The sequence below is a fragment of the Scleropages formosus genome, chromosome 25 (genome assembly GCF_900964775.1).
Source record: "Scleropages formosus chromosome 25, fSclFor1.1, whole genome shotgun sequence".
NCBI lineage: Eukaryota > Metazoa > Chordata > Actinopteri > Osteoglossiformes > Osteoglossidae > Scleropages > Scleropages formosus.
In genome coordinates, this window is record NC_041830.1 from 14,952,360 (window position 1) to 14,980,358 (window position 27,999).

General features: G+C 48.8%; 2 protein-coding genes across 4 annotated transcripts; one reads left to right on the forward strand and one right to left on the reverse strand.

The window, feature by feature from the left end:
• LOC108921444 (TSC22 domain family protein 2-like) lies at positions 1–20,470 on the forward strand. Of its 2 annotated transcripts, XM_029249484.1 has the most exons (3): positions 16–2,025; positions 18,439–18,490; positions 19,110–20,470. In XM_029249484.1, the coding sequence occupies exons 1-3, from the start codon at positions 644–646 to the stop codon at positions 19,347–19,349; spliced, it is 1,674 nt and encodes a 557-aa protein (XP_029105317.1). In that variant the 5' UTR covers positions 16–643; the 3' UTR covers positions 19,350–20,470. The 2 variants fall into 2 exon arrangements, with proteins under 2 accessions (XP_029105318.1, XP_029105317.1); XM_029249485.1 differs by lacking the exons at positions 18,439–18,490; positions 19,110–20,470 and adding an exon at positions 4,868–5,775 and having other exon boundaries at positions 1–2,025.
• On the reverse strand, positions 20,368–27,995 carry LOC108921641 (UAP56-interacting factor-like). Of its 2 annotated transcripts, none has more exons than XM_018731189.2 (9): positions 27,692–27,995; positions 26,998–27,105; positions 25,936–26,090; positions 25,568–25,716; positions 25,398–25,470; positions 25,242–25,297; positions 24,970–25,044; positions 24,690–24,825; positions 20,368–23,943 (listed from the first exon to the last, which is right to left on the reverse strand). In XM_018731189.2, exons 1-9 carry the CDS (start codon positions 27,792–27,794, stop codon positions 23,842–23,844), a joined length of 957 nt encoding a protein of 318 aa, XP_018586705.1. In that variant the 5' UTR covers positions 27,795–27,995; the 3' UTR covers positions 20,368–23,841. The 2 variants fall into 2 exon arrangements, with proteins under 2 accessions (XP_018586705.1, XP_018586704.1); XM_018731188.2 differs by having other exon boundaries at positions 26,986–27,105; positions 27,692–27,990.
• Between the last annotated feature and the right edge of the window lie 4 nt (positions 27,996–27,999).

Below are 27,999 nucleotides of genomic sequence, written 5' to 3' on the forward strand. Positions count from 1 at the left end.
ATCTCCCAGAGTGCCATGCGCCGGGATAGAGACATCTTGACGCGTGCGTGAGTGAGTGAGTAAGAGAGAGAGGTGTCGTTAGTTTGTGAATTTCAGTTCCCGTGAGTGAGCGAGTCGATAGGACGCATTCTCTTGGAGCGCATTTTTTTTTGTTTTGTTTTAAGAAAAAATTAAATATTCGGCTAATCTCCCCGCGAAAACAAGGAATATTATCGGGTTTTGTGAAGAGAAAGCGGTGAGCACAGACGTGTTCTTACACAGGATGTCGGACACTCTTGTTCACAGGTAGAAGAAGTGTTGAGCTAGCGCTGCTAGCCCACTAGCAGCTTGAGAGAGCCGGGGGAGACGGGCCTGCTTGGGGGTTCAAGCCAGGCCCTATTAGTGACTCCGCACCCCGAAAGTAGCGTCTACAGCCCGGTGGGACGGACAGTTCTCAGCGTCTGAGTCCGAGAGCCCCCGGCGGCTTTTCAAAGCGATAAAATGCGACAGGGGGGGAGAGGAATACGGGTAACGCGCTAGCGCCTCTCGTCTCGGGCAGCCGGTCGGAGCTGTGAGCGCCTCGGGTCGGAGCCCTAAACTAAAGTTTGAGTGACCGGTTTGAGGAGCGCGGCCTCGGGCGGCCGAGGACACTTACTAATACAAGATGTCCAAGATGCCGGCCAAGAAGAAGAGCTGTTTCCAGATCACTAGCGTGACCCCTGCGCAGGTGGCCGCCAGCGCACCGGCCGATGACACGGAGAGCCTGGAGGACCCGGACGAGTCCCGCGCCGAGGACGACGTGTCGCGAGCCGACGGGGAGGCGAGGGCGGCCGGCAGGAGTTCCCCGGAAGAGGCGCCAGGCGCCCAGGGGGAGCTGCTGGCGGGGCCTCCCAACGGCGGGGTCGCTTTCAGAAGTGCGGCGCTGGGGGGGGTCGGACCCCAGACCGGGGGAGTAGGGGGAGCTGGCGGTCTTGTCCCGGGGGCTTCCGGGGTGGTTTCCTCTCAGCCACTTCCTCCGGCCGCTGTCCCAGCGACCTCGGCGTCCACAGGCACGAGTAGCTGCACTTCCCGGTTCAGGGTGATCAAGCTGGACCACGGCACCGGAGAGCCCTTCAGGAGGGGCAGGTGGACCTGCTTGGAGTTCTATGAGAAGGATGCGGAGAGCTCTGTTGGCTCCAGGACTGCGGACAGCCTCCGGCATATCAGTCTCTTGGATCATGCCTCGGACAGGGACAGCGGGATGGGAACCACGGTGAGCTTGGCGACCGTCTCCTCCCTGCTCTCAGGACCGGGGCCAGAAACCGGTTTGGAAGGCTCCTTCGCCTCGGGCCTCCAGGTCTCTCCGGCTGAGCCACCCCTGCAGCAGAGTAGCGGCTCTGTGCTACCTGGTGCCTTCCAGCCCCCTGGGCACATCACTGTCCCCGCGCAGCCTGCAGCCGCTCCACAGAACCTCCTCCCACCGGGACATGATGGCACACCCCCCATTGCACCCCTGCAGCAGGTGCAGCAGCCTCCTGGCCCTCCAACCTATGCGTACCCAGGTCAGCACTCACCTGCCCATGTCCTTTCTACGCAGCCCACCACTCCGGGGGACTATAGACAGCCACACGTTACGCTGCTTCAGCCCCAGGGGGTTGGTGGACCCCTGTCATCTCCTGCCCAGGGTCCATCTCCAGTCATCACGCCAGCTGCTGGTGGTGCCCTTCCGCTGGGCATCCCAGGCAAAACATTGGACTCTCCAACCCCGGGCCTTGTTCTACAGCAGAAGCCTGTCGGCCAGTACCAGCCCTCTGGTGGTTCTCTGACCACTTCCTCCAGTGTTGCACCGAGCCCTACCCCCACGGAGCAGCCCCATGTGGGTCGCGGGCCAGGCACGCAGGGCGCCGCCTTCAGCAGTCCAGTGGAGGACAGCCGGAGGCAGCCTGATGCTCTGCCTCATGGCCCTATCTCCTTTGTGATGGAGGCCTCCAAAGCAGAGAGCCTGCAGCCACCCCCATCCCCCGTGAGCAACCTGTTTGGAATCCCTATAGATGAGGATGATGATGGGTAAGACTTCCTACACATTTTCTGTGGGCCTTATGACACAAACGCAGTTTCGTTTCTGTCCAGAGTTCATATTGACCTCAGGGAGAGTACAGGTACGGTGTAGCTGAAATTTAAAAAAAAATTAATTCCTCCTTTAGCCTACCTGCTATACGTCTCTCAAACTGTCAACGTTTCCACAAATGCCAGATATCCCAGCCAGTGGTGAAAAGCTTTACCTTAAAAATTCATGCCCGGTTCTTTAGTGTGTGTTGAGAGAGCTGTGGACTGCCGTGCGCATGTGTGGCTGTACTGGGTAAAGCATTTTCGAATCATCCTAGCATTCATGCAGTGCGGTGTGGGAGATGAGAAATGAACGGACAGGTGTAAGTCTGCTTAACTGTTTCCCAGGGGACAGTTGGTCTCGAGTCTCCCTGCTCACGGCGAGTGTATCTGAAAGGAGAGCATGATTAGAGGTCAGATTCCTGGTCGCAACCAGTGCAGATTTGTGCTGCCACAGATCTACCCCCCAGAAGGAAGTGGCCATGCAGGTTATCTATTCTGGCCATGAAGCTGCAGGACCGGGGAGCACTGTAAAGTTGTCTGTGGCACACAGGATGGAAATCTGACCTTCAGTGTTTCTTGTTGCCCCCACTCACCCCTCCTTTTTTGGTCAAAGTTTTTCAGCCGGCACTGTGAGGAAAGCCCCTAGTTTATCTAGCTGACTGGCACCACTGGTGTGCTACCCCGTGTGTGTGAGCCCACGCTCAGCTGCCATCACAAACTTGACTGCTCCGAATTAATCGGCGCCACTGTAGCATGTTTGTGGTTAACGCAGGGCTGCAGTTGACCGTTCCACTGCCAGCCATATTCCTACACCATCATGGTCTGTATTGTCATCCAGGCTTTGAATGACCTGACTTTTAGGATGTTAGGGGGAAAAAAAAAATTGGTACCATGACGTGAGTGGTAACACAGGCAACGGGAATCACAGTAGTTTTGTAGAGGGCTGCTGGCCTGATGAGCAGCTTTTTGGGATTATCCTTTCATTCATATTTCAGAAGCGAAGTATGCGTTGTGGCACCTCCTCGTAATACATATTTATACACATGTGAGTGCTTTGCTTTCAGTTCCTCAGCACCAGACTGTTGGCTCACTTCTGCTGGTTGCCCTGTGGGAAAGGAAGTGTTTTCAACTCCTTCAGTCAGTCAGTACTACAGGTGGATGGTTTGTGTGTATGACTCTTTCATATACTTTTTTAAAGTTGTTGCTGGGAGTCTGTTTCAGAAGTTATGGAAACCAAGATAAAAAAAAAAAAAAATCTTAGTTTGCAGTCTCCAAAATATTCAGAATGAAAGTCAGCACTTTTTTTTTTCTCTCCCCTCCTTCCTTCTGCCTATCTATTTTTGGGGTATAGAAGCTGCTGGAATCTGGTTTACAAGTACAGTTGGTTTATATGGAGGGATGACAGTGTTTCATGTCCACTTAAGAAGGTTGTCACTGGTGAAAGGGATGCCTGCTGTTCAGAGGTTGCTCTTTTGCTCCCTATGAAGGGTGAGTCCCAGCCCTTCCCCTGTGCTTCATGATATGTTTATCTCCATCCTATCTCGCTGAGTTTGCTTCTTCAGTCGTCTTCAGTGTCTCTGCCGTCCCATGGCATGTGAACCTTTGGAAGGAAGGAATTTCAAGAAGAGGAGGGAGTTGAAAGGAAGCAGCACCTGGACTTGGTGTGTTCGCCTGTTTGAGGTGCTGAGCACATGAGCGATTCTTGCATGGAGTTCTGATGGATGCAGCGATGAATAAAATGCACAGAAAGCATTCATGTTCCTCAATGGCCAAGATATTTCCGGGGGCCTGGCCAGCAACGTTAACAGCCTTGCGCAGCACTGCTCATCCCAAGCATCTGAAATATCCACACATACGATGGCTGAGCACAGCCCATGCAGCCAGCACCTGCTCTGTTTGTGCTTTATACGTCAGCATGGCACTGGCAGCTTGTTGAGTTTTGCCCTGCTATCACACTGGTGTCATTGATCGCAGCGCTGTTTGGTGTGCAGTGACAAGCCTGGTGGTTTTCTGACTTTAAATGGGAACTCTTTGCTGTACAAAAACATTTACTTAAATTTATTAACTGTGGCTATTACTCCATCTTAATGAGTAGTTGTAATTTAGATATATTCTATAATTATTCTGATTGGTCTGCATAAAGGTTTAGTGGTTAAAGTTGAGAAATATTGTGTATATATTTTTCAGTGCTGCACAGTTGCACATTTTTGACGCTCATTTGTTCACTACAGGCAATTCAGAGTCACCACTTTATCTGAAATATCTCTTTGGACTCTGGGAGGAAACAGGAGCCTGTGGAAGAAACCCATATTATTAGTTCATTTTAATAATGTACAGCTTTGAGCCTGAATTTTTAACAGCACTTAAATTTATTTTGTACTTGTAGGTGAAATGTTAAGTCTTGTTTACATGATATTTTGGCAGTTCGTGCTTTGAGTAGATATTTCATAGCTGGAATGGCAAAAGAGATATCGACACACTGAGGTTGTTGTGTGGACAGTGAGCTCAGTGTTGAGACACAGAAACTGTGTGTTTACGGGACAGGGGGCGGGCAGCAGCTCTCCTGTGCTGGTCGCTAACCATGGAGGCGGTACATCCCCAGCATGGAGCCCTTGAGGTCTCTCCTCCCTCCCAGACGCAGTTCCTCAATGGACAACGTTGTCCCATAGCATCCTTTGCCGCATTTTGCTCTGACTACTTCGTTCAGGCAAACTTATATTATCAGGGTTCTTCATTCTGTGCTGTTTGAAGAGCTTTAATAATTTTGGGGGGTGTCTTTCTTTTAACGTTTCTCCAACAGGAGCTGGTCAGCGGGCGGTCTGCTCAAGGGCAGTCTGGTTATCGTCTCTTCTGACTGGATTAGCTTAACCTGCGGAGAGGTGTGGCTCTGGCTGTTGGATCAGTTGGTTTTCCTGTGCGAGGCGTCGGATACGGTGAATCTCATCTCTGGGGAGCAACTTTGAGGAAGCAGACACTTGCTGGCTTTGGCTGATCAAGTGGCTAGAATGCACTTCAAAAATAAAAATGAAGGTCAAAATGAAACTGGCAGTATTGCTAAATGTAGATGTGTTTCTCTAAGAGCCAGATTCTTGCAGGTTTGGGTCCTGTTATGTCTTGTGCACTAACCATGTTTTATCTTCTTAAAGGGCTGTTAGTGTCCTCTGATGTGGTCACTCACTATTCTGTAGTTTAACACAAAAGAACAAAATTTGGTTTTTTTAACATTGTTATTGTGACCTTCAGAATGTTCACATCAGGCCTTAAAAGTCTAAATCATAACTCTTTTCCTACATCATGGGGCCTTTGGAGCACAAAATGTTATGAAAAACTATTAATCACAATGTTAGAACGAGATGGAAAGTCATACTGTGGAGCCTTTCAGTCCCATTATAAGGTCCACTTCATAGGAAAGCTTGTAAAATGCTAATGAGTTTTTGAGAAACATTATTTGACTTTATGTGTGTGGAATTTGCTTTGTTAACCCCAAGCAACGTCTGAAGTTTGGAATAAAATGTGCATGATCTTGAATTTGCTGCTTGCTTTTGGAAAGTGCAACAGTTATTATGAGGACCAAATGTTGGCATATTCACTGTTTGCCTGCTTGTGTGTTGAGATGCACCCAGGTTTTGGAATTCCTCCCTCTGATGTTGACATTTTTGCCTTTTTTATGGGATTCTGCTCATTTTTGAGCCTTCTGATCCTACAGGTGAAAAACATCCCACTTTCAGTGTATTCAGTATTGAGGTCTGTAGTTTTAAAAGGCTTTGTATTTGAGTTTAGTTTCCATGGTTACACAGAAGTAAACAGTTGAAATGCATTTAGAAATCCATCTTGATTTTGTGAGTTTGTTTTAGAAGAGCACTCAAAATAAGGTAACAGTGCCAGAGAAGTGCAGTGTTTCTGTGCTCTGCTATTCTGCTCTGGTAAACATTCACTAATGGGTAAAAAGTCTCGTTTAACACCTTGTACGTTCGACCTTGAACACAGAGGTGTGGAAAATCATACCGCTTTTTTGGAAGGACTGAACAGATCTTCAATACGGTCCAAGTGTGTAACTGTCCATGGCGCCACTTTTTTTTGTGTGTGTGTGTGTGTGTGTGTGTGTCATTGGGCCTGTTTTGGGAAGGGTTAATCTTAAGAGCACCCTGTTTTCCATCATGAAGCATCCGCCAGCTGAAGAGTCTGACCAGCAGTGGTGGTCATCTTCGTATTCGGTTGTCATTTTCCATGTCACAGACTTGCTTGTGGCTTTCATTCATTCATATAGCAGACAGTTTGCTCCAAAGCAACGTACAACTCATAGTAAAATAACAGGTGAAGGGCTTTGAATGCAGATGCATGATGACGCATGGCTGCATATTGAAGTGCTTCATATGGAATTGAGTGTAATGGGAAATGCAAAGATGATCGTGACATGTGGCCTGTTTTACTTTTGGAACACCTCCCTTCTTCACCTCCTGGAGACACTTTTTTTAAAATGGAGATAATGATGATTTCATGTTTTTGATTTATGACCTGTAACTCTTTAGCGCGTGACCATGCTGGAGATGGTTCCTGAAGACCACCTTCCTGTCTGGGGCAGCTGACGTAGAGGTTGATTTGCTTTTCCCTCCTGTGTGTCAGAGGCAGGATGGCTGACCTCAAGAGGGGAAGGTTAACAGTTCAGTGGATAGCCGGAAGGACCCCCCCCCCCCCCCACAGCAGGATGAACTGACTCATTTTGAGCAATAAGAAAGTGTGAAAGAGGCAGTCCAAGTTGCATTGACTTCCTTCCTGTACCCTGGCTCTCTGCCCGTACCTCAGGGGGTCTCCATATTGGCTTTCATGATCTCAGTACGAGGCCACTTGCTCTGCTCACACCCTCATGGAGCTCATTTTGAACCCTTGGGTGTGCAGCAACTGTGATCTGTATCACACTGAGCTGTTGTAGCATTTCCCCTATGTTGTCAATTACAGGACCCCTCACACTCTGTGTTTGACAGGGTTTATGGTTATATGACAACATTGTTCAAGGTGAAAGCCACACACTTATTCACTCCCACATTCAGATACGAATGGTACTTCAAGCCAGCAGTCCACCTGAAATACACGTCTTTGCACTATTGGAGGAAAATGCAACATCCTGAGGAAACGTGTACAACCTAAACACAGACTGAACCAGATTTTGGCCCATTTCCGAGTGTGTAGCCCAGATGCTGTGAGCCACTGGTGCTACCTGTCATGTTGGTGTAGTTCTGCCCAATAATGGGCACCGTTGCAGAGAAGCTTTTTTTTTTTTTTTTCCCCCCCTTTTCCCAAGCTGTCACAAAACACGGGTCTTTCGGTTCTCTAACCACAAGGGTTCTTGCTCAGCAGACCCTCTACTCGATTGCTGATACAGAAAAGTTCATGAAACGTCTTACGGCGGATCCGTTTCCTGCCCTGCTAAGGTCATGAGTCACACGCCACTTCCTTTTCCTGCATTCGACCGGCAAAGTTGCTTGCTACTTAACGGCAGGCGGATCCTGACGTGCCTCTGCCCCACGTCTCTGGCTGCCATCTGCAGAAGATGGAGTTGTTTTTCGTGATTTGCTATCACTTTTGCAATATTTAAAACTGAGTTGCTGGGAATTGCGGTAACTGTCCGTCGGGAGGGGGGACTAAGCAACAGTGTGACCCGGCCAGGTTTCACAGCCGTCAGCAAATTGGGGACAGCGGGGCTGAGCTACTGGTGTCCGAAACTTATGAGTAACTTCCTGGAACCACTTGTCATTTTCTGAGTTGCAGGCGCTGTCGCATGTCCTTGGTAGCATCCCTCACCGGCAACACCAGATGGGGAAACTGCAGATCACTTTTCTTTTATGCACGTTTCAATAAAGCCACGTGCTTTTTCCTGCTCATTCCTTCCCTTCTGTGGTTCCTTTTCTTCTGTTGTCTTCTGTGTTGCTGTTGCTTGCGAGTGACCCTCTTTTAAACACCTATGTGGACTGTGTAATTGAGTCAGAGGTTCTTTCTCACAGCCCATTTCATGGTATGCGGCACGGTTAATGGTTTTGTGATTTCTAAAAAATTTTAGTGAATCTACTGTAACGGCATTATTTGTAGTGCATGTGTTTAAGAACCCCTTACTAGAAAAATGTGTACATGTTTAAAACTTGACTGACCTCCCTGAAGCTCATATGCAGACCCCCAAGAAGAACCCCTGGCCAATTGGACGAAGCTGGAGCATGTCTGTTTGGCTTAGAAATGTCATTAAATTGTCCCACTAGTTTAGTATACAGTATGTGTTGCTCTGCTCAGTGTTTTTAACTGTGTGTGTGTGGCAGTACATGTGTCTTAAGACAGTTGAGAGATGGGTAATGGAGAATTTCCTAATGTCGAGTTTCGTCAGGCTAGGACAGGTTGGACCGTCGGCGCCCCCTCCCCTCGACACCCCTCTTGGCGATGAGCAGCCCTCATTGTCAGAAGAGAAAGGGTTGCTGAGTGCACAACATAATAGTTGATTTACAGGGTTTAGATGATTGGCACAACATGAAAGTGTTGGGTGTGTGCTCTTCTGTAGCCAGCCTGCATGGTTCTGTTAGGTGTGTGTGTGTTTTATTAACAGTGCATTACCTGTTTCAGGTCGACCATTTATCTTGCTGACCGCAAAGGGGCTCTGCCCCCCTTCTTGATGCACTTGGAGACTCGGTGGGTATCCGTGGGGTGAAGGGCAGGGTGTGGGGACCATGCTGAAGCTTATCACGATTAAATTCCAATAGGAAACTCCTCTGGCTGGGACGTGGTGGCCGGTTGGATCAATTGCACGGATGCCCCTCCCCCCGGCCACCCGTGGAAAGTGCCTGCAGAGTTTTGCTGTGACACTTCTGCCGTGTCAAGTGGGGGTACATGTGTTGGTGCGGAGCCCGGAGTGGGCTAGGCTTTTGAACCCAGCGCGAGATGCTGCTTCCTGCAGCCAGCAGCAGGCCCTGCCCCCATGCGTCTTCTAGCAAACTCTCTATCCCAGGTGTGTGTGTGTGTGTGTGTGTGTGTGTGTGTGTGTGTGTGTGTGTGTGTGTGAGAAAGGTGTTGGTTGAAGCAGAAACGTTTTCCCGCCAGTGTTTACAGAGGCTTTGACTGGTTGCAAATTTGCTACGTTGAGTCCACTTCCTGTTATGTTGCGCAGGAAGTGGTCTCAGCTGCCAATTTTGGCTCCGGCACCCCTTGTCGGCGCCGGGTTTTGGGCTCACTTTTCGGAGGCCGCTGTTTTCAGCACGAGCTCAGACTGCAGTGTGCACACCGAACTTCCTGTATGTCTCCGTGTTTGCAGCCCCGCTTGATTCCTTACTCATCTGGTGCAAATGTTGTACTGATTGGATGTGAAAGGGCGTCCCGATTGGTGCCGTCAGCTTGTCTGCGTGGGAGAATGGGCCTCTGCAGTGTCGGGTCGCAAAGCCCCCCCACTAACAATTCTGCAGTTGTAATGCCAGGAGTCCATGTTTTGCACTGGGATGTTTTAGGTTTTAGACATGCCCATAAATCAGCTCCCCGTGTTCTCCTGCAGCGCACCCTCCCCCTGCACAGCACACGTGCCCCACTGCAGAACACTCTGTACCGGCAGTGAGGGGGGCCCTTTGTGGGGGGTGACGCGTGCAGGGATGCTTGCCATCTGAGGGCCCCACTAACACCGGAAATGAGCCCAGTAGGGGGCTCAACGGGTCACTCACTACTCTTCCTTGCCCCTGTTTTGGAATCGGCGCGAGTGTGTGTTCGAGCTCTCCGGCAGCTATCGGGGAAAACATGTTGAATGTCACGAGCAGCAAATGTTTTAATCTCGATGGAAATGACTGACACCTGGAATTCATTTTGGGACTGTTGGAAACGGTGCTGTTTCCACCCCCCTCACCTCTGCCCACGTGTTTAGTGGATGGTGGGACTTGCTGTACCTTCCTAGGCTGCCCCTTTCAGACCCTGTCAGCTGACTGTAGCAGGGGCCCATCTGTTTGCTAGCGCTTGTGTAAGAGTACATTACTTCATCTTCTCCAATCAGTTTTTTGAACTGCATTTCTGCTAAGACTTCTGATTATCAGTGTTCCCCCATAGCTTTCTACTGAGCCTTCCAGTCTAGCAGGTTACAGGAGTCAAAGGGACTCTGCGATAGGTAGGAGTCTGCTTGTGAGGTTTGCGGCACGCTCTGGTGATGACCTCCGATGTGTCTATGGTATTGTGGAAGGTGTGTGTCCACTGCACAGGTTGTATTACTCATGAATGTTAACCTCCCGATAAATTGCATCCGGCAGGTGGTGGTGTTTTGTGAACGGGACCTTGGCGCTTTGAGCACTTGGCATGACACATCGTTTTGCTTAACTGCACCACGTGTGGCTGGTTTACGAATTTTTTCTCCATGTGAACGTTTGTTCTGGGTCACCTTACAGATTCACACCTTTTACCCATAAACACAGCAGATCTTATCTACCTTCCTCAAGTGAACGGCGACAATCTCTCTGGTTGCTTTTAAATATATACTCTCTAGTTCAAAAGTCCAGAGCCTTAACTGCTACGGCACATGCTTCTCAAATGGCATATTTGCTGATAATTCAATCACAAAAATAACTCAAAAAAACAAAACAGTGCCTATTCAGATCATTTTAAAAAAAAAAGTGAGAGGGAAGTGAATGCTTCAATTTCTAAATGAAGAACAAAAAGAGTGAACAGGAAATGAAACCACTTGCAAATATGCATTAAGTGCAGAATGTCACTGCGGAGGCAATAAAAGTGATAGTATTCTGTATATGGTAAAGAAATGCAACCAATGGCTCATGAGTGCGCTTAATACACTAATGCACTGCTTAACTAATTTGGATGTTGTAGCCACTGTATCTGATAAATCACTAAACTTTAGTATAGGAAAGTATCTATTTATACAGCTGGGTAATTTTTACCGCATAATTTCAGGTTAGTACCTTGGTCAAGGGAACTGCACCAGGAGTTGGATTTGATCCCTGGTCCTTGAATTGAAGGTGATGACTGTAAGCATTTGCCACCCACAGTCTTTGAGAAATTACTTCTCTTCTTAGGTTGGGGTTTTTCCATTTGACACACGGGGTATATTTTGCACCAACGCTGCTAGTAAGACCTGTCCAACCCTCCACCATCCTGCACCAGTGGCTCTATGCTGCGAACCCGTTTACTCAACACCCTGTGCATCAGCGTCATGTCTTCAGGCCCGACTCTCTCGTGGTTTCCTGGAAGTCTCCGCTGTCACGTTGGCCCTTGACCCTCTGCTACTTAACATTCACGGTTTCCCTTGTTAAACTACCAAGAAGTGACAGAGCTGCTGTATGGAAACTGTCACTAAAATCAGAAGAGGAAATGCCACCTGTTTGTGTGGCACACTGCTTGCCTTTTCGGTTCAACAGGCATCAGAGGATCCTTGAATTGTAACTTTGCTCTTTCCCAAGTGGCTGAGGTGGCACATGAGGTCGCCTGGCGATCCAGGGTACCCTTCTTCTAGTACTTCGATGAACCCAACTTCTGGTACTTCAGCTGGTGGCTGCTCTCTGTGTAGGATCTGTGTGTGTGCGCGTTTGAGGGGTTGATGGCTTCATGAAGCCATGTTGACGTCCTGTACTAATCCAAGTTCCCCTGCTATAGCGCCTTGATCTTGAAGGATCTGGGTTCAAATCCCTGTTCCTTCTACAGATCCTCAGTCAAGGTACTTACCCTCAACTGGCAGAATAAAAATGATGCCACTATAGAAATGGGTCAGTCATTGCAACATTAGTGTACAAACCTAACATTGTAAGTCTTGGAGAAGAGCGTCAGATAAATGATGAACAATGATACTAATAAGTGTGCAGTGGTGAAAGACTGTGGATCACAGCCAGATTCTTGTTGGTTTGAATCTCATTAAAGTCTGTGGCTTCTTTTCCCATGAGAACCCAGCTTGTATGACTGTAGTAAACACACACGTATAAACGGGCCTTTAATCAAAAGCTGCTTTGAATTAGTCTGATAAGGACATGCTATAATGACAAGGTGACCACAGTACCCCGTGAAGCAGCACAGGAAGCGGTGTCTATTTCAGCGGTGACGCCCGCCCGGTAGCTGCATTCCTGTTTTGACCTGGCGGTGCGGCTTCCTCTGAGTCACGTTTACCTCACCTGCGCTCTCATCCTGACGCCAACCAGCAGGCGCAACAGGTGTCTTCAGTCCTGTGGAGGCCTGTTGTCTGTTTGACTGCTGGCTTCTCCTTTCGGTCCCTTTGCTTCTGGCCTCAGTGCGATGTGGCAATTTGTTTACTTGTTAATTATCTTTATTCATTTATCAAAGACTTTTCTCCATACAATGAGGTTTGTCTGCGAAGTCACTTAGTTATTGCACATTTCTAACACACGATAATTTTTACTGCATCACTTTAGGGTAAATATTTTGGTCAAGCATACAGTAGCAGGACCAGGATTTGGACTCGGGTCCTTCAGTGGGACGACATTGGCTCTAACCGCTATGCCATCTTGCTGCAAATGTATTTTAATAATTCTCCTTTAAGGCACAGCACTTTTATCGATCCTCAGGTAAGTGACAGTGTCTGGAGGACTTGTTGTCAGAGTTAACGTGTAAATGGGATCTGTCAGGGAACCGTCTGGGGGATTAATCCTCCGATCCCTGCCGTTGACTCTGATACAAGACTCCTGGCATAGTGTGTCACCGATTCTCTGCGTCTCCCCGTTTCCAGTATGTGACTGTCAGCCCCTGCACTGATGACCCCCAGGCCTTCGGGAGGATGTCGCTCAGCTGTGCAGCCCAGGCAGACTGTCACCGTGGGTTTTGTGGTGCGCTGCACAAACCGCTCCGCTTCTCCTGGTCCCGTTTGATCGTCGTCCAGCTCATATCCAGCTCGGATCCCTATGGGCTCTGCCTAACAGGAGCTTTTATTAGAGGCACTTAAGTGTACCGCATGGCTCTTGGGCCCCCACAGAAGCTGAGTTGCGTTTGAAGTCAGTGGCTTTGCAGGACCGAGCTTGTCCGGGGCCGGCGAGTTGCCGTTCCCATCTGTAAACAGCCCAGAGCGAAACTTGGAGAATGAGGAGCACAGGCGCACAGTTGTTACTGTACCTCGTGTAACTTTCCACTGAGGTTTCACTTGTTGGTTTTGCGAGGCTGTTTTAAAAATGTTTCTTCTTCTTGTGAAAAACCTGCTCTTGTGTGACGGAAATAGGGACGAAGAACCAGTTCACCACAAGTGACCGTCTTGGCCGCAGGAACCCTTTGCAAGGGGAGCAGTCGATTGGGGTTTTTTTTTTTTTTTTTTTTTTTTTTTTTCCGAAATGAGCAAGTGATCGATGGGGTTCACGAAGGGTCTCTTGCTGTTAGTGACGGCCGAATGTGCCCCCTGTGCAGCTCGCCAAGCTCTTTCCCTCTTCTTTTTCTGTGTGCCCAGCAGTTAACTTGGGCAAATTACCTCATCCTTGATGGTTTAACAACATTAGAGATGCTGTTTGTTCTTCTCTGTAATCGTTCTCGGAAAAACGTCCAATCCGTGGTGAATGGCGGCCATTGTTGGCGTGGCGTTTTGCAGGAGAGAAGCATGGAATTTATATATATATAAAAAAAAAAAAAAGTCAACAGGTCACAAAAAATGAGATGCTGCAGAACGCATTTAGCACAGCCCGTCTCTGTTGATGGCGAAGCGCCGAATTCAGTAATAACATGATTATTGTGGCCAGTGGAATTGGGGCTGCTGCCTTCTTTGAGTCCCTTTGTTCCCTTTGCTCCACACGACCTCTGATGTTGCATAACTTTCTGCTGCCCGTTTACCAGGACACGCTTTCTGTAACCCATTTTTACAGTCGTTATATTTTTTTTTTAGAGCATGGGAGGAATGTCATACCCCGTCTTCCTGAGAGACACACTTTTGACTAGTCTGTGATGGTGCCCAGTCTCACCTGAATATGTAAGTGTTGCCGGAGGTCAGAGGTCACAATCTTGCTCCAGAGATGGCGTTTGGCCTCAGGGTCTGGGTCAGGTGTTAACTTCCGCAACACAGCAAGAATGTTTTGCACAATAATATTGTACGATTTTTTTCCATTAATTTTTGTTGTGCAGTGTGTGCAATGCTCCGGTAGAGGGTGCTGCAGCTTTAATCACATGCTTTGACCGCTCTAGTTAGAACCTTTTTTGTCTAAGAAGGTGCTGTGTGCAGGGATGCTGCTGTCGACTGTCAGGGCTGGGGGGGGTGTGAGAAACCTGCAGAATGTCAACTGAAGTTTTGTACTGCATCCCCCACCCACGCATCATGGTACCAGAATCGGCGTTTCTCTGCTCAACCCTGGACCTGACTTGCTCTCCAACCCTGTCCCAGTCAGTGGGGCTGATGGTGTGTTGTTGCCTCCCCTCCCCTGCACATAGACCCCAAACCCTTCTGCACAGCCCTCAGGCGGGACGCTGGCCAGACACTCTCACTGAGCCGGTTCATCTCCGCTCACACCCGTTGTAACCGAGCGCTCAGCCATTGCGTAACTCCGCGCCACGCTAATTGTTTATGCTGGGCACAGTGCCGCCCTCCTTTCACTGTGTGTGTGGAGGGGGTGCGGTCAGGCCCGCTGTGGTGTGCGCGGCTGTGCTCCCTCCCTTCATCCCCACCACCCCCTCTGGCTGGGACACTCTCCGCTGCCACATACAAGCTAATAACAATGCGAGTGTTCAGCGTTCCCAGCTGTGATCAATTTCGAACAGCCCCCTCCTAATTGCACCCCAAGGTTTACACAGCATGAGTTCAGAACCCCTCCCCCTTCCCCACGTCACCTCCAATGCCTTTTTTTAAATATTGAATAATGGCACCACCAGATGTATTTAATAATCATTCTGATTCTCTCATATCCACTTGGCCAGTTTGCAAAGGGTAAGTTGTGGTTCCTGATCCCTGTGCCTGCAGAGGGTACCCCATAAGCCTCCCCCTTCATGTCCGAGGGGGTAGGGGGCCATACTCCAGCATCCGTGGGCTGGATGCCTCAAAACCAGGACAGAAGGGCTTTTTGTGTGCTGCCGTGGGCTTTGAGTACAACATGTTCTCTTCTCAGGCCTGGACTTGTGGTCCGGCTTCCATCCCCAGCCTTCTATTTTCTTCCCTGAGGTGTGCCCAGGTCTGCCCCTCAGGGGCAAAAACAGCCTTTTCTAATTAAAGTCCTTCAGAATGAACAAGTGCCCTGTGTGACCCGAAGAAGGGCTCTCTCATCCCTGCCCTGCATCTGGAGGCAAACGTGAACATTCACATGTTGCCCACAGCACCCAGGTGCTGCTCACCTATACGCCCGGTCCAGGCGAGATCCAGTTCCACGACTCTTTTAACGTTCGCGGTTTGGCATATTTAAAACTGACACACAACTGGTCATTCCCTGCCAAGACAGTGTGATATTTTTCACAAAAGCGTTGCAAAATTCATTCTGTTCCATAGTGACTTTCGAAATCTGTAGAATACTAGATGTACTAAAAGAATTACCCGGTAGTTGTTTGCTCCCCGAAATGGTTGAGTGGCCTTGAATCAGATTTGTGGTGTTCTGTCTTCCACACATTTCTAGAAGCTGGGCTTTGAAACACCTTAGATTTGACTTCTCCTGTCTTTGCTTCTAAAGGGTAATGGAAAATATATTAAAGTTTTCTTAACGGTGGGGTGCGGATGCGGTGGCGCAGCGAGCTTGGTTGGGTCCTGCCCTCTTGTAGGTCTGGGGTTCGAGTGCTGCTTGGGGTGCCTTGCGGTTATTGATAATGGATGATTGAGGAAGGTTCATGAATTTGTCTTGTATATGTGCTACAATCCACTGCTATTTTGTTGGTGAGAAGTTTAAATTTTTTTTTTTTTTTTTAATGTCCCCACCTGTTGTTGTTTGCCTTGATCACACACGAGTATTCCTGCAAATATACGTGAATCCACAAACCCATCTCATGTTTATAACAGGTAGTAATCTAATTTATTGGCCCCCTTTAATTAGCTGTTAGGCTACTTATAAAATGGATAAAGGCTTTTTTGAATGTGATGCATTGCATTTGGTGCGATCTGTACTATAAAAAGGTTTACTGTAATTGGATTACACCGTGAGGCTGGTGTTTGCTGTGGGCGTCCGAAAGAAAACACTAGTACAGGTACAAGTGTGCAAATGTTATGTACTGTGTGCCCATGATCCTGACAGGGGCACTGCTGGACACCCTCACCTTGGGAGGAGAGACTCACCCTGAGCTCTGTTGGTCATAATTGACAGCACATGGAGGTGATGCTGAGGGGGGTGCGCTCTCGCATGTGTGTGCGAGCGAGCGAGCAATCTAACCCGGTCACACGGAGGGACCCCTGTGTTTTGCATTCTAATTGGCCCCCCGAGGGCCGGTGCTGTGTCATTTGTTGGATGAAAAACAGCATGGAGCGGTTATGTAAAGCCCCCCTCCCCTTCCACGAGTTTGAGGCCGTACGCACGCCCCCTTGGCTTCCTCGTTCTTACAGTTGGCCATGGATTTAGATGCACCTTCTCTTTTGTTTTTGGTCTTCTGCAACATCTGGGGGGTGGAGGAAAGTGAAAACATGCCCCATGCTGGGGGGTGTCACGGCTTTGTTACTGAGACACATTCCAGATGAATTCCATCTCAGCCAAAGCCAGAGGAGTGCGACGGAGTGGCCGGCGCCGGACGTGTAGAGGATGTGGAAGGAACGGAATGTCTTGTTCGTACTGCGGTGCTGTGTTTGTTGGGGCCTCGATCGGAGGGAGTGTGAGAGCAGGACTCTCGCCACCTTTCACTGAAGTGTTTGTTTTGGGGCTGTTACTGAAGAATTTCTGAAAAGGGTTTTAGTGGAAACATTCCAGATTTGTTTGCTGGAGACTTTGGAAACAAGTCACTCTTTGACTTTCAAAGGCATGACTATTACGGGGAGGGGCTGTGATTTATTGACTTTTTCAAACAAATTCAATATATAAAACTTAATTTTCTTAATATGCTGCAAATACGTCACTTGATGGATCATCTTGTAACTGCAATGAGTAGCTCAAGTTTAACCGATTCTGCGTCCCGTCCACAGTTAGGGGCGGGGCTATTCGCGCCAAACCACGCCTATCGGCGTGACACGCCCCGGTGACTGACCTATGCTATGTAAGCAGACGGGTTCGCTCTGACTCCGCCTCCGTCGCTTTGGTCGCTGCCATTGGTTGACCTGCTCCCATTGGCGGACTTCTTCACGACGTGGGCGTGGTCCGCGCAGCGCTTCTTTTTACGGCCGCGTGCCCGGTGGCGCTCAGACCGTCCCGTCGGTGGAAAAACGGCGCTGGTCGCTTACCGGTTGTCCAGTGTTGTGACGCGCGCTACCGCCGAGCCATGCGCTGCAAGGTGTCCTACAGGCTGCCCTATTCGCCGGGCTCGTCGCCCACCTCTCCGGGGCCCCTCACGCCCTACCGGGTGCGCTGCAGGTATCTCTCTTTCCTTTCTTTGGTCAGGTACTGAACTACTTTCAGTCCCGCTTCGTGACTTCGCGACCCCGTTTTCCGAATCAGTCTCCCCGAGGACGGTTTGTATCGGAGCCCCGCTGTGTTTGCCCCCCTTTCCCCGCGAAAGTGCTGCGCGTGTCCCTGAGCCCAGGCGCGCTCCCGTCGGCACGGCTCGTTCTGCGGCGGCGGGGGATCGAAATTCCTGTAGTCGGGTATTGGGCAGACTGCAGATTAATAAATGAGCTGGAAATAACATAAAACTTTGAGACCTTACTGTGACGTTTTTGTGTGACTTATCAGCTTTGCACTGATATGTATAAAGTAGACATTTATATTTATATTTATTTATTTAGCAGACCCTTTCCTCCGAAGCGACTTTCAATGAACTCTATGTAATGTTATCAGTTGGGTTCTCTTCCTGGACCAATTCGGTGTAAGTACCTCGATCAGCAGGACATGAAGATGGTATTTCAGAGAGAAACTGGATGGAGCTGTATTTACAGAAATGGAGCGCAGAGATTAGGGGACAGATCTGTGTTTCTTGGATTGAAAATTGCTAGATGTGTGAGCAATAAGATGATAAAAGCTATTGGATCAATTAATGAGTTCAGTTTTTAACGGGACCAGATGAGTGTAAGGGATTTGACAAGTGGACAGAGGACTGACAGGAAATCCCTTATTTGACTGCACCCAGTTCAGACACCTCCCTTGACATTCGGTCCACGGGTGTGTGTTGTGTAATGAAGGTGAACAGAGGCACTTTTTCTCTCTCTCTCTCTCTCTCACACGCACGCAGGCTGCTGGTCGACTAGTGTACCACCTTTCATTGTGAGGACACTGAGCAGCTGCTCTTGAGATGCGGTGTCTTGTGGCGATGAGTTTGCGATGAGCCTTCTGTGCATCTGTGTGCGCTGTAAACGGCAGCTGGTGATGTTTCTTTCTTTTGCAGTGCATCAGGAGCCAGTGTGGTGGCCATCGACAATAAAATAGAGCAGGCCATGGTAAGTCGGACATGTTTTATTGCGCTTCCTCACGTTCCCATGTTAATCTGGTCTGACTTTGTGTCCTGTGTAAATGTTTACAGCCTCAGGCAGAAGGACAGTAAATTATTGTAAAGTGTCGCGTGTCACCTGCGATTTAGTGTACACCTTTGTCCGAAGCAGTATGTAGTTTTAAGGTTTGTAGAGCTAGGAGTGCGTAATGATTGAGTCATTTGTACAGCAAGATAATTTTTACTGTGTCAGTGTGGGGTAAGTGCCTTGATCACAAGTTCTACAGCGGGAGCGGCACTGAACGGGGGGGCTGCATGGTGACTGCTTGCACACGTCGTCCTCTCTGTCAATTCCCAATACAGTTTAGTGATGCTTAGGTGAAATGTGTGGCAGCAGTAATAATTGCAGTCAGAGGGTCTCGGGTTCAAATCCCCACCTCTTGCGGTAGTGGCCTTGATCAAGGTTCTTGATCTAACTGAACTACCTGAACTAATGCAGTAAAAATGACCCAGCTGTGTAGGGGGGTGAGTCAGTTTAAGTAGGTAAGGGTGCCAACCTGACACGAGTTGTTTTGGGGGAAATCGGCACGCGAACAGAGTCAATTATTGCGTTTCCCTGTGTCCTGCAGGACCTGGTGAAGAGCCACCTGATGTACGCCGTTCGCGAGGAGGTCGAGGTGCTCAAGGAGCAGATCAAGGAGCTGAACGAGAGGAACTCTGTGCTGGAGCGGGAGAACGCCTTGCTCAAGTCGTTGGCCAACAGTGACCAGCTCTCCCAGCTCTCCCAGGTGACGGCGCCCCCCCTTCAGGACAGCAGCCACACGGTGTCCCACCTGCTGCCCCAGCAGCCCAACGTGTCCTCAGCTTGAACGCAGGCCTTCCTCCCGCACCAGGGCAGAGTGCGGGGAACAAGAGAAGAGAGCAGAGAGCAGTAACTGTGAAAACCTTACAGCAAAGCGAGTCTCTATTCTTGTTTGCCAGCAGCTTTGAAAGGCGGTGAGCGGCGCTTCAGTGTATGTGCGTGTGTGTGTGTGCGCGCTGTTAGGCCTTCCCAGTGTTCGACAATCACCCTTGCCGAGAGCTCGCCTGGGGGGGCTCTGCTGCCACCGCCGTTAGGGGACCAGAGGCCGCTCCGTTTTGCTTGCTGGGCAGAGAAGACGTGGCCTTCCAAGAAGGAGGTGGAACTAATTCCCTCCTGGGTGGGGGGTGGGGGGGTCAGGGGAAGAAAAAGCCTTTTCACGTCGTAAGAAGTGTTGTCAGTAGGCAGCCGTACTTCAGCAGGAGTCCAATCCATGGGTCCAGTTTATTTATTGGAGGGCTGCTATTCTCATGGTGTAAACGAGCAACGTCTGTCGAGAAACCTCGTTTCAAAATAGTGAAGTATAACGTTCGTACGGATGGGAGGTGCACTGGAGTAAACCAGCGTAAATACACAGGCAATAACAAATGAAATTCTGACGTTGTAACACTAATGGCAGTTTTTACTGTGGGATTCTTTACTATAGTGAACATCAAGTGCAAGTGTACATTTGTGCATAGCGTGTGAAGAGCAGAGCAAGTTGTATAGGTGACACCAGATCTTGTGAACTAATGTCCAGTCACACTTTGGTCGGCTACTATGAAAATGTAATTGCCATACTCTCCCCCCCCTTTGAAAGAGGTCGTCTTCTGCAGACAAAACATATATATTGGGATTTTTTTTGGGGGTGGGGGTGGAAAAGCTGTGAAATTGTTTAACCTCCTTTGTAACCAAAGATGCAAAGCTGTGTAATTCCATTGTTGTTTTGCGATGCACACCTTCTGTATTTTGATTTTAGTCTTATTTTTCTCTTTCACAACAAAATATTTTGTTGCTGTTTAGCATGTTCTGCATGACATGTAATCTTCAAACCACTTCCTTACCTCATGTTTTTATTCTTATTGTATCATAGTGGTCTGTGAACGGTGACGACGGGGGTTAAACGGGGCAAAGAACTGACATTGACAGTTTAAAAAAAGGCGACAAAATGTGGACCTGTTAGGAAAAAATGAAGTGTGCTATAGTTTCTCGTGCAAATAGTATTTTGAATTCAATACACAGATGGTTTTGTTACACAGCGAATTTTAATGTATTTAAATTCAGGCAACGTTGAGATTCCAATTGCAATGTACAGAGTATTTAACGCCAGTTGGGATCTGTGGTCCAAACACTTTGGACCTGAGGGGCGGTGTGTGTCCTTCCTTCATTTGCTCTGTGTAACTCCCAGGCAGCCAGCAGATGCCCACCGTGCAACTGGCCGCCTTCTTGGGAAACTAGTTGCAATATTGGCATTAGGGTTTTTTTTTTTTTTTTTTTTTGGTCTGAAGGAATTGCAAAGTGTTCTCTATGAGCTTTATCACTGAGCCTTTGAAAATGTATTTTTACTTGAGCAAATCTTGTGCTGTGGTGGTTTTTTTAAATATATATCTGCACACACACACACACACCTTTTGCAGTCCAGGGCATCGGAAGCAGCTCTTCTGTTTACCAGCTGAACACTAAGGAGGTGGGTCCCTGTCCAGTGAGGATGAGCAGCTCTGTTGCCTTTCAATCTCACACACATGCAGAGCTGATACACTACTTGCTGCCAAACGTATTTGGTCAAGTGAATTGCAATACCGGATAAACACGTTCCACAAAAGGATTCTGGATGAGAATCAAACGGTATTTTAACAGAACACAACCATTATGATCAACCCAGCTCGAGTAATTTTTGAAGTCGAGAAAAGGTGAAGAATGCCTGTGCCGTACTGCCTACGTCCACATGTTTACGTGCTTTTGCAATAGCGATTGGAATGGCGCGAGAGGAGCCCTGCGTACGGGGGAGACACAGATAAGATAGGCAGTGATTTCGGAGCTTGAACCCGGTCTGCGTTAAGGCCATCTTGACACGAGTACGTCTGTTAGCAGGAATGTGTGTTTGAACGCAGAAAAACGGCACTTCCAAGGAAGGGACAGGTACCTTCCTGTGTGCTGATGGAAAGAATAGAAATGATAGTATCGCTTTTTCAGTGCAACTTGACAGGGTGAAGAATTCATTGAAAGTGAATGTGATCAAACATCACAGCCCCCCCCCCACTGATATATCTGATATTCTTCATTTATGTTTATAACAGCAGCTTATCTATTTACACAGCAGGGTCATTTTTCTCCATATCAGGTGAGGGCCAGTGCCTTCTTCAAGGGTACAGGAGCAGAAGATGGGATTCAAATCCAGGTCTGTTGAGGAACCACACCACCTGCTGTCTCGATGAATGTGAATTCAGAGCTGGTCTGCACTTTCATTAAAGCAATATTTTTATTTAAAGCATTTTCTTCAATAATTTGAGGCCAAAAAAAGAACATGGACCACAGCGTGTGTTAAAAATACAGTAAAAAGCATCCCTCTCCCTGTGGCGGGGTGATGGGGGATCTGCTTGTCACGGAGCACGCACACGCACGCAATTCACCTAAACCGTGTTTCTTTTGAACATGGGCGGCAACCTCCATGAAAGTAGAGAGATCAGGTAAACTGCACTCAGGTAGCGGCTTGAACCCATCACCCAAGGGCCACCGCGTCAGCAATGGCTACGAAAGCTGCGGCTGACGTGAGCAGGCTTGGGAAAGCAGGTGCTGCGTTGCATTGTCACTCTGAGCTCAATGGGTGACTCACCTGTGCAAGTCATTGAGAAAGGCTACTTGAGGGAGGCGTGGCCTGCCTACGCACTTTGACACCTGTCTGGCAAGGACAAATTGGCACGTAAACGGTGAGTTGTCCCGAGCTGCCAGTCACAGGGTCTCCTCTAGTTAATCTGTCCTGGAACTGATGTGCGTCTTTAGTCCAAACTGGCACAGCTTACCAAGGCAACGTGTAACTTGCTAGCTCTAAAGGGGGTGAGTGATCCCTGCATGGTGGTAAATGCCCCGCAACCACATTTAGATCGTCGGTTCTTGCAGACACGGAGACTCTGGTTACGGCCTACGAGGCTGTGAAAGGATCTTGACCCAAATACTCCCCTGCACTTTAGCAAGAGCACTGTGCTCTTCTATCTCTGTCTGCTTGGTGGTTCCTCTCACAGGGTCCATAATCTAACTCCCTCTGTCCCTTGGAGCTTCTGCATCCCCAACATGTTGAAGAAAAGTCTCAAACCCACTCTTAGACACTTCTCTCCTGACACCTCCATAAATGAGTCCAACACCATCTACTATGGTTATCTGTGATTTTGCTGTTTGAATGTCACTTCTGTAGGCAGGTGCTGGAGAGATGTAAACCAGCAACGTGATGGTATCAGACACACAATATGTGTGGCAATAATCCCATCTCTAAAACTCAGTTTTTTCATATTAAGAAAGTATCTGACAAATGTAAATGTAGCAAAATCACTAAATTATTCTTTGTTTATTCAAAGCACCACGTCAGGAGACGCAGCTTTTGTGCCTTTTAAAGAAGCGGAAGCTTATCGAGCAACCCGGGCGACGCCCCAACGCCGGCAGCGTGCGACAGCACACAGCTCCGCGACGCGTTCCAACAAGTCCGGCTCTTTGCGTTTGTCTTCGGATGTGACCTTCTCCACGGATGCAGCGGACCAATGCGTCTTCCTTGGAAGAACGACAACTGCGGCTGAGTGACCGGGGTGGCGAAGATGTTCAAACTTGCAGCCAAACACCAACAAGTAGATCAACAGTTTACCCTGTTTGGGAGGGTAGGAGCTTCTTCGAACCAGGAAGAGCTGCTCAAAGGAATCTTTGTTGAGAAAATTTCCATGAACAAAAAGTGGAAAAAAATGCAACAAGCCGAAGCAAGCTGGTTAGAACACCTTCATCCTATAAATATTTCAGCTCATGATAAAGACAAAAACAAAAAAAAAAAAAAATCCACATGGAGAGAACAGAATGCGCCGCATTTATTTCAAACATTTCTCATCCTTACAAAAACACAAAGTCACGTCTTAAAATGTTTTCTTCTGCAGGGCATCCTAAACGTCCCTCTGCTGCATCCCGGTCTAGGTGACCAACCACCACCCGTTTCAGAGGGGTGGGGGGAACAAACGTAAATGAAGCCCTGCCTCAATTTACAGGACTTTCCGGAACACAACACAAAATCGGCAGGATGTGACACTAACGATAGTCAGAGTCAATAGAAAACAAAGGAGTCGTCGTCACGTTTCCGGGAACCTCTCCCCCTGAAATGCCGATGCCGAGGGGTAACAGTCAATCGTCCCGTCGGCTTCGACGACACGGTGGCTTGCGGGTCTCTGGTGTGCCCTCTGGCTTGGGTGCGTGTGAGTAGGATGCGGGCCCGGGAGGCTCCGGCACCGTTCCGCTCTCTCCCTCCCCCGCTACGGATCCCGGGACGCCACGCTTCAGCCCACGGTGACAAAGCGGCTGCCCCTGCCAGGTTGCACTGAAGTTGCCGCCCGCCGGTCTTTCAGGATGCGGAAGCGCTCATTCAGGGTCATTGCCGTCTAAGCAGAGGCAACAGGGTGGGGGACCTCACTTTTAGGAGCAGTGCAGTGAGTAGTAAGGTGCCAGTGAAAGACATTGAGAAAATTTATTTTACTTATTTTAGTCTCACTCTTTTTTTTTTCCCCTGCTGCTGATGTGAATTATGGGGAAAAAATTGTTACATAACAGGTTGTTCAATGTCTGATCTCTACCATTGATATTTTTCTTTAACCTGTTCATTAACAAAAAAAACCTTCAGGCTATCTTAATGCTGACTTTTTTTTTTTTTTTTTAAAGCAGGAACGTTTCCTTACATAACTTTACAAATAAAGTACCTACCAGTCATGTGTGAGCACCATTAACAATGTTGAAATTTAGCCCTTTTATATTATTTGATATCAGATGGAATAACATGAAGGGGTGAGACGAAGACAAAAATTGTTTAAATTTTTCCACTGGCACCTTAGTCAACAATTTTGAAAACAGTTACAATAATTATGCAGTAATTTGGCTAATTATGCGTTTTACTCCTGAGCTGGACATACTGCCCCCTGGTGGCCTTTTAAGGACAAGCAGAACTTCTGCGGTGACATTAAAAAAATGTGATGCTGGGTCATAAAGAATAAAGAATTTTTTCTCCTTTCTTCATTCGGGTTTCCTCGCTCTCTCTCTCTCTCACACACACACACACACACACACACACACACACACACACACACACCCCGGAGGAGGGTGTCTGTGGGCTGCAGAGACGATGGACACTCACCTGTTTGCCCACACTGTTAATGTCAAACTGGAGCTGCACACCCTTGGGGGGCTTTCGGTCCTCCTCCATCTCATCGTCCTCCTTCAGGCTTGGGGGCGACGGAGCAGGAGGGTGCAGTGACCACGCTCTGGGGGGCCTGTGGGCGACCGAGTGAGAAGAGCAGGGTACTTTAAGAACAGCAATTAAGGTAAACGGCCACTTCCTTCCGGAAAGATCCACATTAAACGTAGCTCTTAAGGTTCATCTCCACACAACCGCCGTGTGATTGTGGAAAACTCACTCTGGCTGTGTTCTGGCGCACGGGTTCTCGATGGAGACGGTCAAAATTCCACTGCTGGCTGTTGACGTGCGCCACCTAGTGGAGCAGCGAACCAACCATATCATCCCTGCGCTCCTCATGCACAACCCATACACTCTTTCAGCGCAACGTCATTACAATCGTGTACGTGCCGATTTACTACGTTATACATTCTACAGTTATTTGTTTTGCTGTCGAAGCAATAAGAAAAGCACAATTTCTGAAAATATTTCATTTCTTTCACAAGATCTTACGGACGGGTCCTCGGCGCTGCTGGGACAGTAACCGGGTTCTGCACCTGGGTGTGTACCTGGAGTGATGACAGAGGATAGTGTGTACTTTTACTGGAAGGACAGAGCAGTGTGGTGCTTCTCACACACGCAGACAAGGGGGAGGGCTCTTTGGCATACCTTGAGGCCCCTGTGGAAGAGGAAAGTGGCTTGGCGAGCGGCTTTCTGGGCTTGCGGAACTGACACGGCGGTCCTGCCACAGGCAGATGGGGCACAGGTGTGTCGTTATCACGCGGTCAGGTGGGGGCAGCACTGAGCACGCGAGCGAGACGGGCCACGCATTTCCTCACCGCCTGCGTATCTGAGCGGGCCTCCGGGAAGCTGCTGCTGCCCCCGCCGCCACAAACCCTCGCTGCGCATCTTGGCGCCGGAAGGGCTGCCTCTGGAGCTCCGTCTGCCTGAAGGATGCTGCCCGGCGCTGGAGGAGGACTCTGGACTTCTGGAGGAGGAAACAGAGATGGAAAGTGCAGGAGGAAAGAGAGAGGACTACTGACGAGGGATGGAACGTTGATCTCCACATGTCCCCGTCCACAAAGACGCATGAACTTCAGATTGACACATCACAGCTGGACCCACAGTCTCCCCCTGCTGGTCACAGCCAGACTTCTTGAGCTGAACATCTGCAGCAGCATTTAATAACCCGTTCATGCCCGAGTACCTGAGTCAAGGTGTTCCGGTTCATGGGGCCGACTCCCTTACGTAGCGTGGCCGTCCTTCGAGCTGCCAGCCCCGTGATGACCCCCTGACCTCGGCGCCGACCGACCGCCAACGGCACCTTCCGCCCGCGGACCCCCAACCTGGCCGCTCCCCCACCTGCCAGCGAGAAAGACATCAGCAGTCGACACACCTCGGCATGCGACAAGGAGCACATCTCAAACTGACAGCCACTCACGCCGTACAGTCACGTGCAAACACACCACTCCAACCCTCATTGTTCACATTCATTCTTCACATTCTCAAGCAGGACACGACCTCAGTGCTGAGCTCACATTTCACATTTTATCTACAGGAAGCATCTTCACAGCTGCCTCTCTGGGTGGAGCAAAGTACTCTGCTGTGAAGTACTTAAGACACCATTCAAATCTGCATTATGGATGAACACATAGGTGCCACCTGTGTATTTACTCAGTTTAAAGAACCTTGCCCTACCCTGCCCTGTCATTCATGAGGCACTCAATGTGCGTGATGCCACTCGGGTGGTGTGACAGAACAATTAAGGAACCTCTGTCTCATTCTGTAGTTCTGCAAATGGCAAAGTGGTTCTACAGGTTATTAAACCAAAGACCTAAAACCGTTCTTTTATTGGTCTCCACTGTAGATTATCCTATTATTGTCGATTATTAATTAAGAGGGCGAGTCAAAAGTAATGTTTTACCTTTTGAATAAACATTACTGCTGATAATTATGAGGGTTAGTCAAAAATTATTGGACACCTTTCTCCAAGTAACTTCCAGTGTAAGGTGTGCCCTCTAAACTACTCAGTGATTTACTCATTTAGAAATGGGTAATTTTTACAGCTTCACTTCAGGGTAAATACCTCACTCTGGGGTACCAGAGCAGCAGAAAAATTCGAACCCAGGTCTTTTGAGTGCAAAGATACTGCTGTAACCACTGTGCTGCCTGCAGGCGCTCTGTCGGTGTCCAGCACACTGGTGACTCAGCATTCCTGGGGATCTGGGTTCGAGTGAAAACCAGTGCTGTCACTCACGTGTGTCCGCACCTTTCGCGGGGTCCCCCTGCGGCAACCGGCCGTTCGCCTGGAGCTTAAGGGTCCCGGCGCTCGGTTTCCTCGTCTTCTGCTCCTTCCTGTTCAGCCTGATTATATCATCTGCAAAAACAGAAGAGTCCCATGTTAAGCAAAGTAGACCAACACTAATCGACCAATATGTGGACAGTGTCATCCTCTTGGAGCCTCATTTTTGTGAAAGTATTCTCCTTTCATTCACAGATAAGTGATGACCTAATGCCTGACCTCTGACCCTGTGACGTAGCACCTGTCACCTACACAAATCTTAACGATTTCAAAAAGGACACGCCGTGCAGCAGTGTATTTTTTAACTCGACGCGGTGTAACACTTGAGGCAGATACTCGGGGGTAAAAATACACATTTAAAAACATTTCGTATGTCACATCCCCACGACAATATTGAATATGTGAAATTGCAGCCTGGCAACCTGGTCACTGGTGATGGTGAGGTAACTTCACTTCAGTTTCCAGAGTGGCCGGTTCCCAAGCAAGCCTGCTCTGCCTGCTGCTCCCATAAGCACAGTTTGTCAGGCTTTGTTTTTCTCAATCATGAGAAGTTTTCCCATCTTCCGAACCTCATGCTGTATTAATATAACTATCGATGCGCCGACTTCTGCCCCGTCGCCCAACTGCGCGCGCGCACACACACAGGCCGGACTCGCCTCACCCAAAGACATGTCGATTTTATCGAGTCCCTCCGTACTTCCGCCGACCATCGCCGTCGACCTTGAACCCACGCCGTTGCCAGAGCTGAACCCAAGTTCGCTCATGTCGACTGGTCTCAGCTTTTAACAAATAACTCCGCGTGAAAACACCGCCAGCGCAATCCTTGCCTTCGCTCCATTCACTGCTCAACCATTAATTGTCACGATGCGCATACGTGTTGAGTGAACCCCGCTCGCTTATGGGAAGTGTAGTTTCTAATACATTTCCAATTGCCATTTAAGGACTGAGGAGGTGTAGCGTTTAACTAAC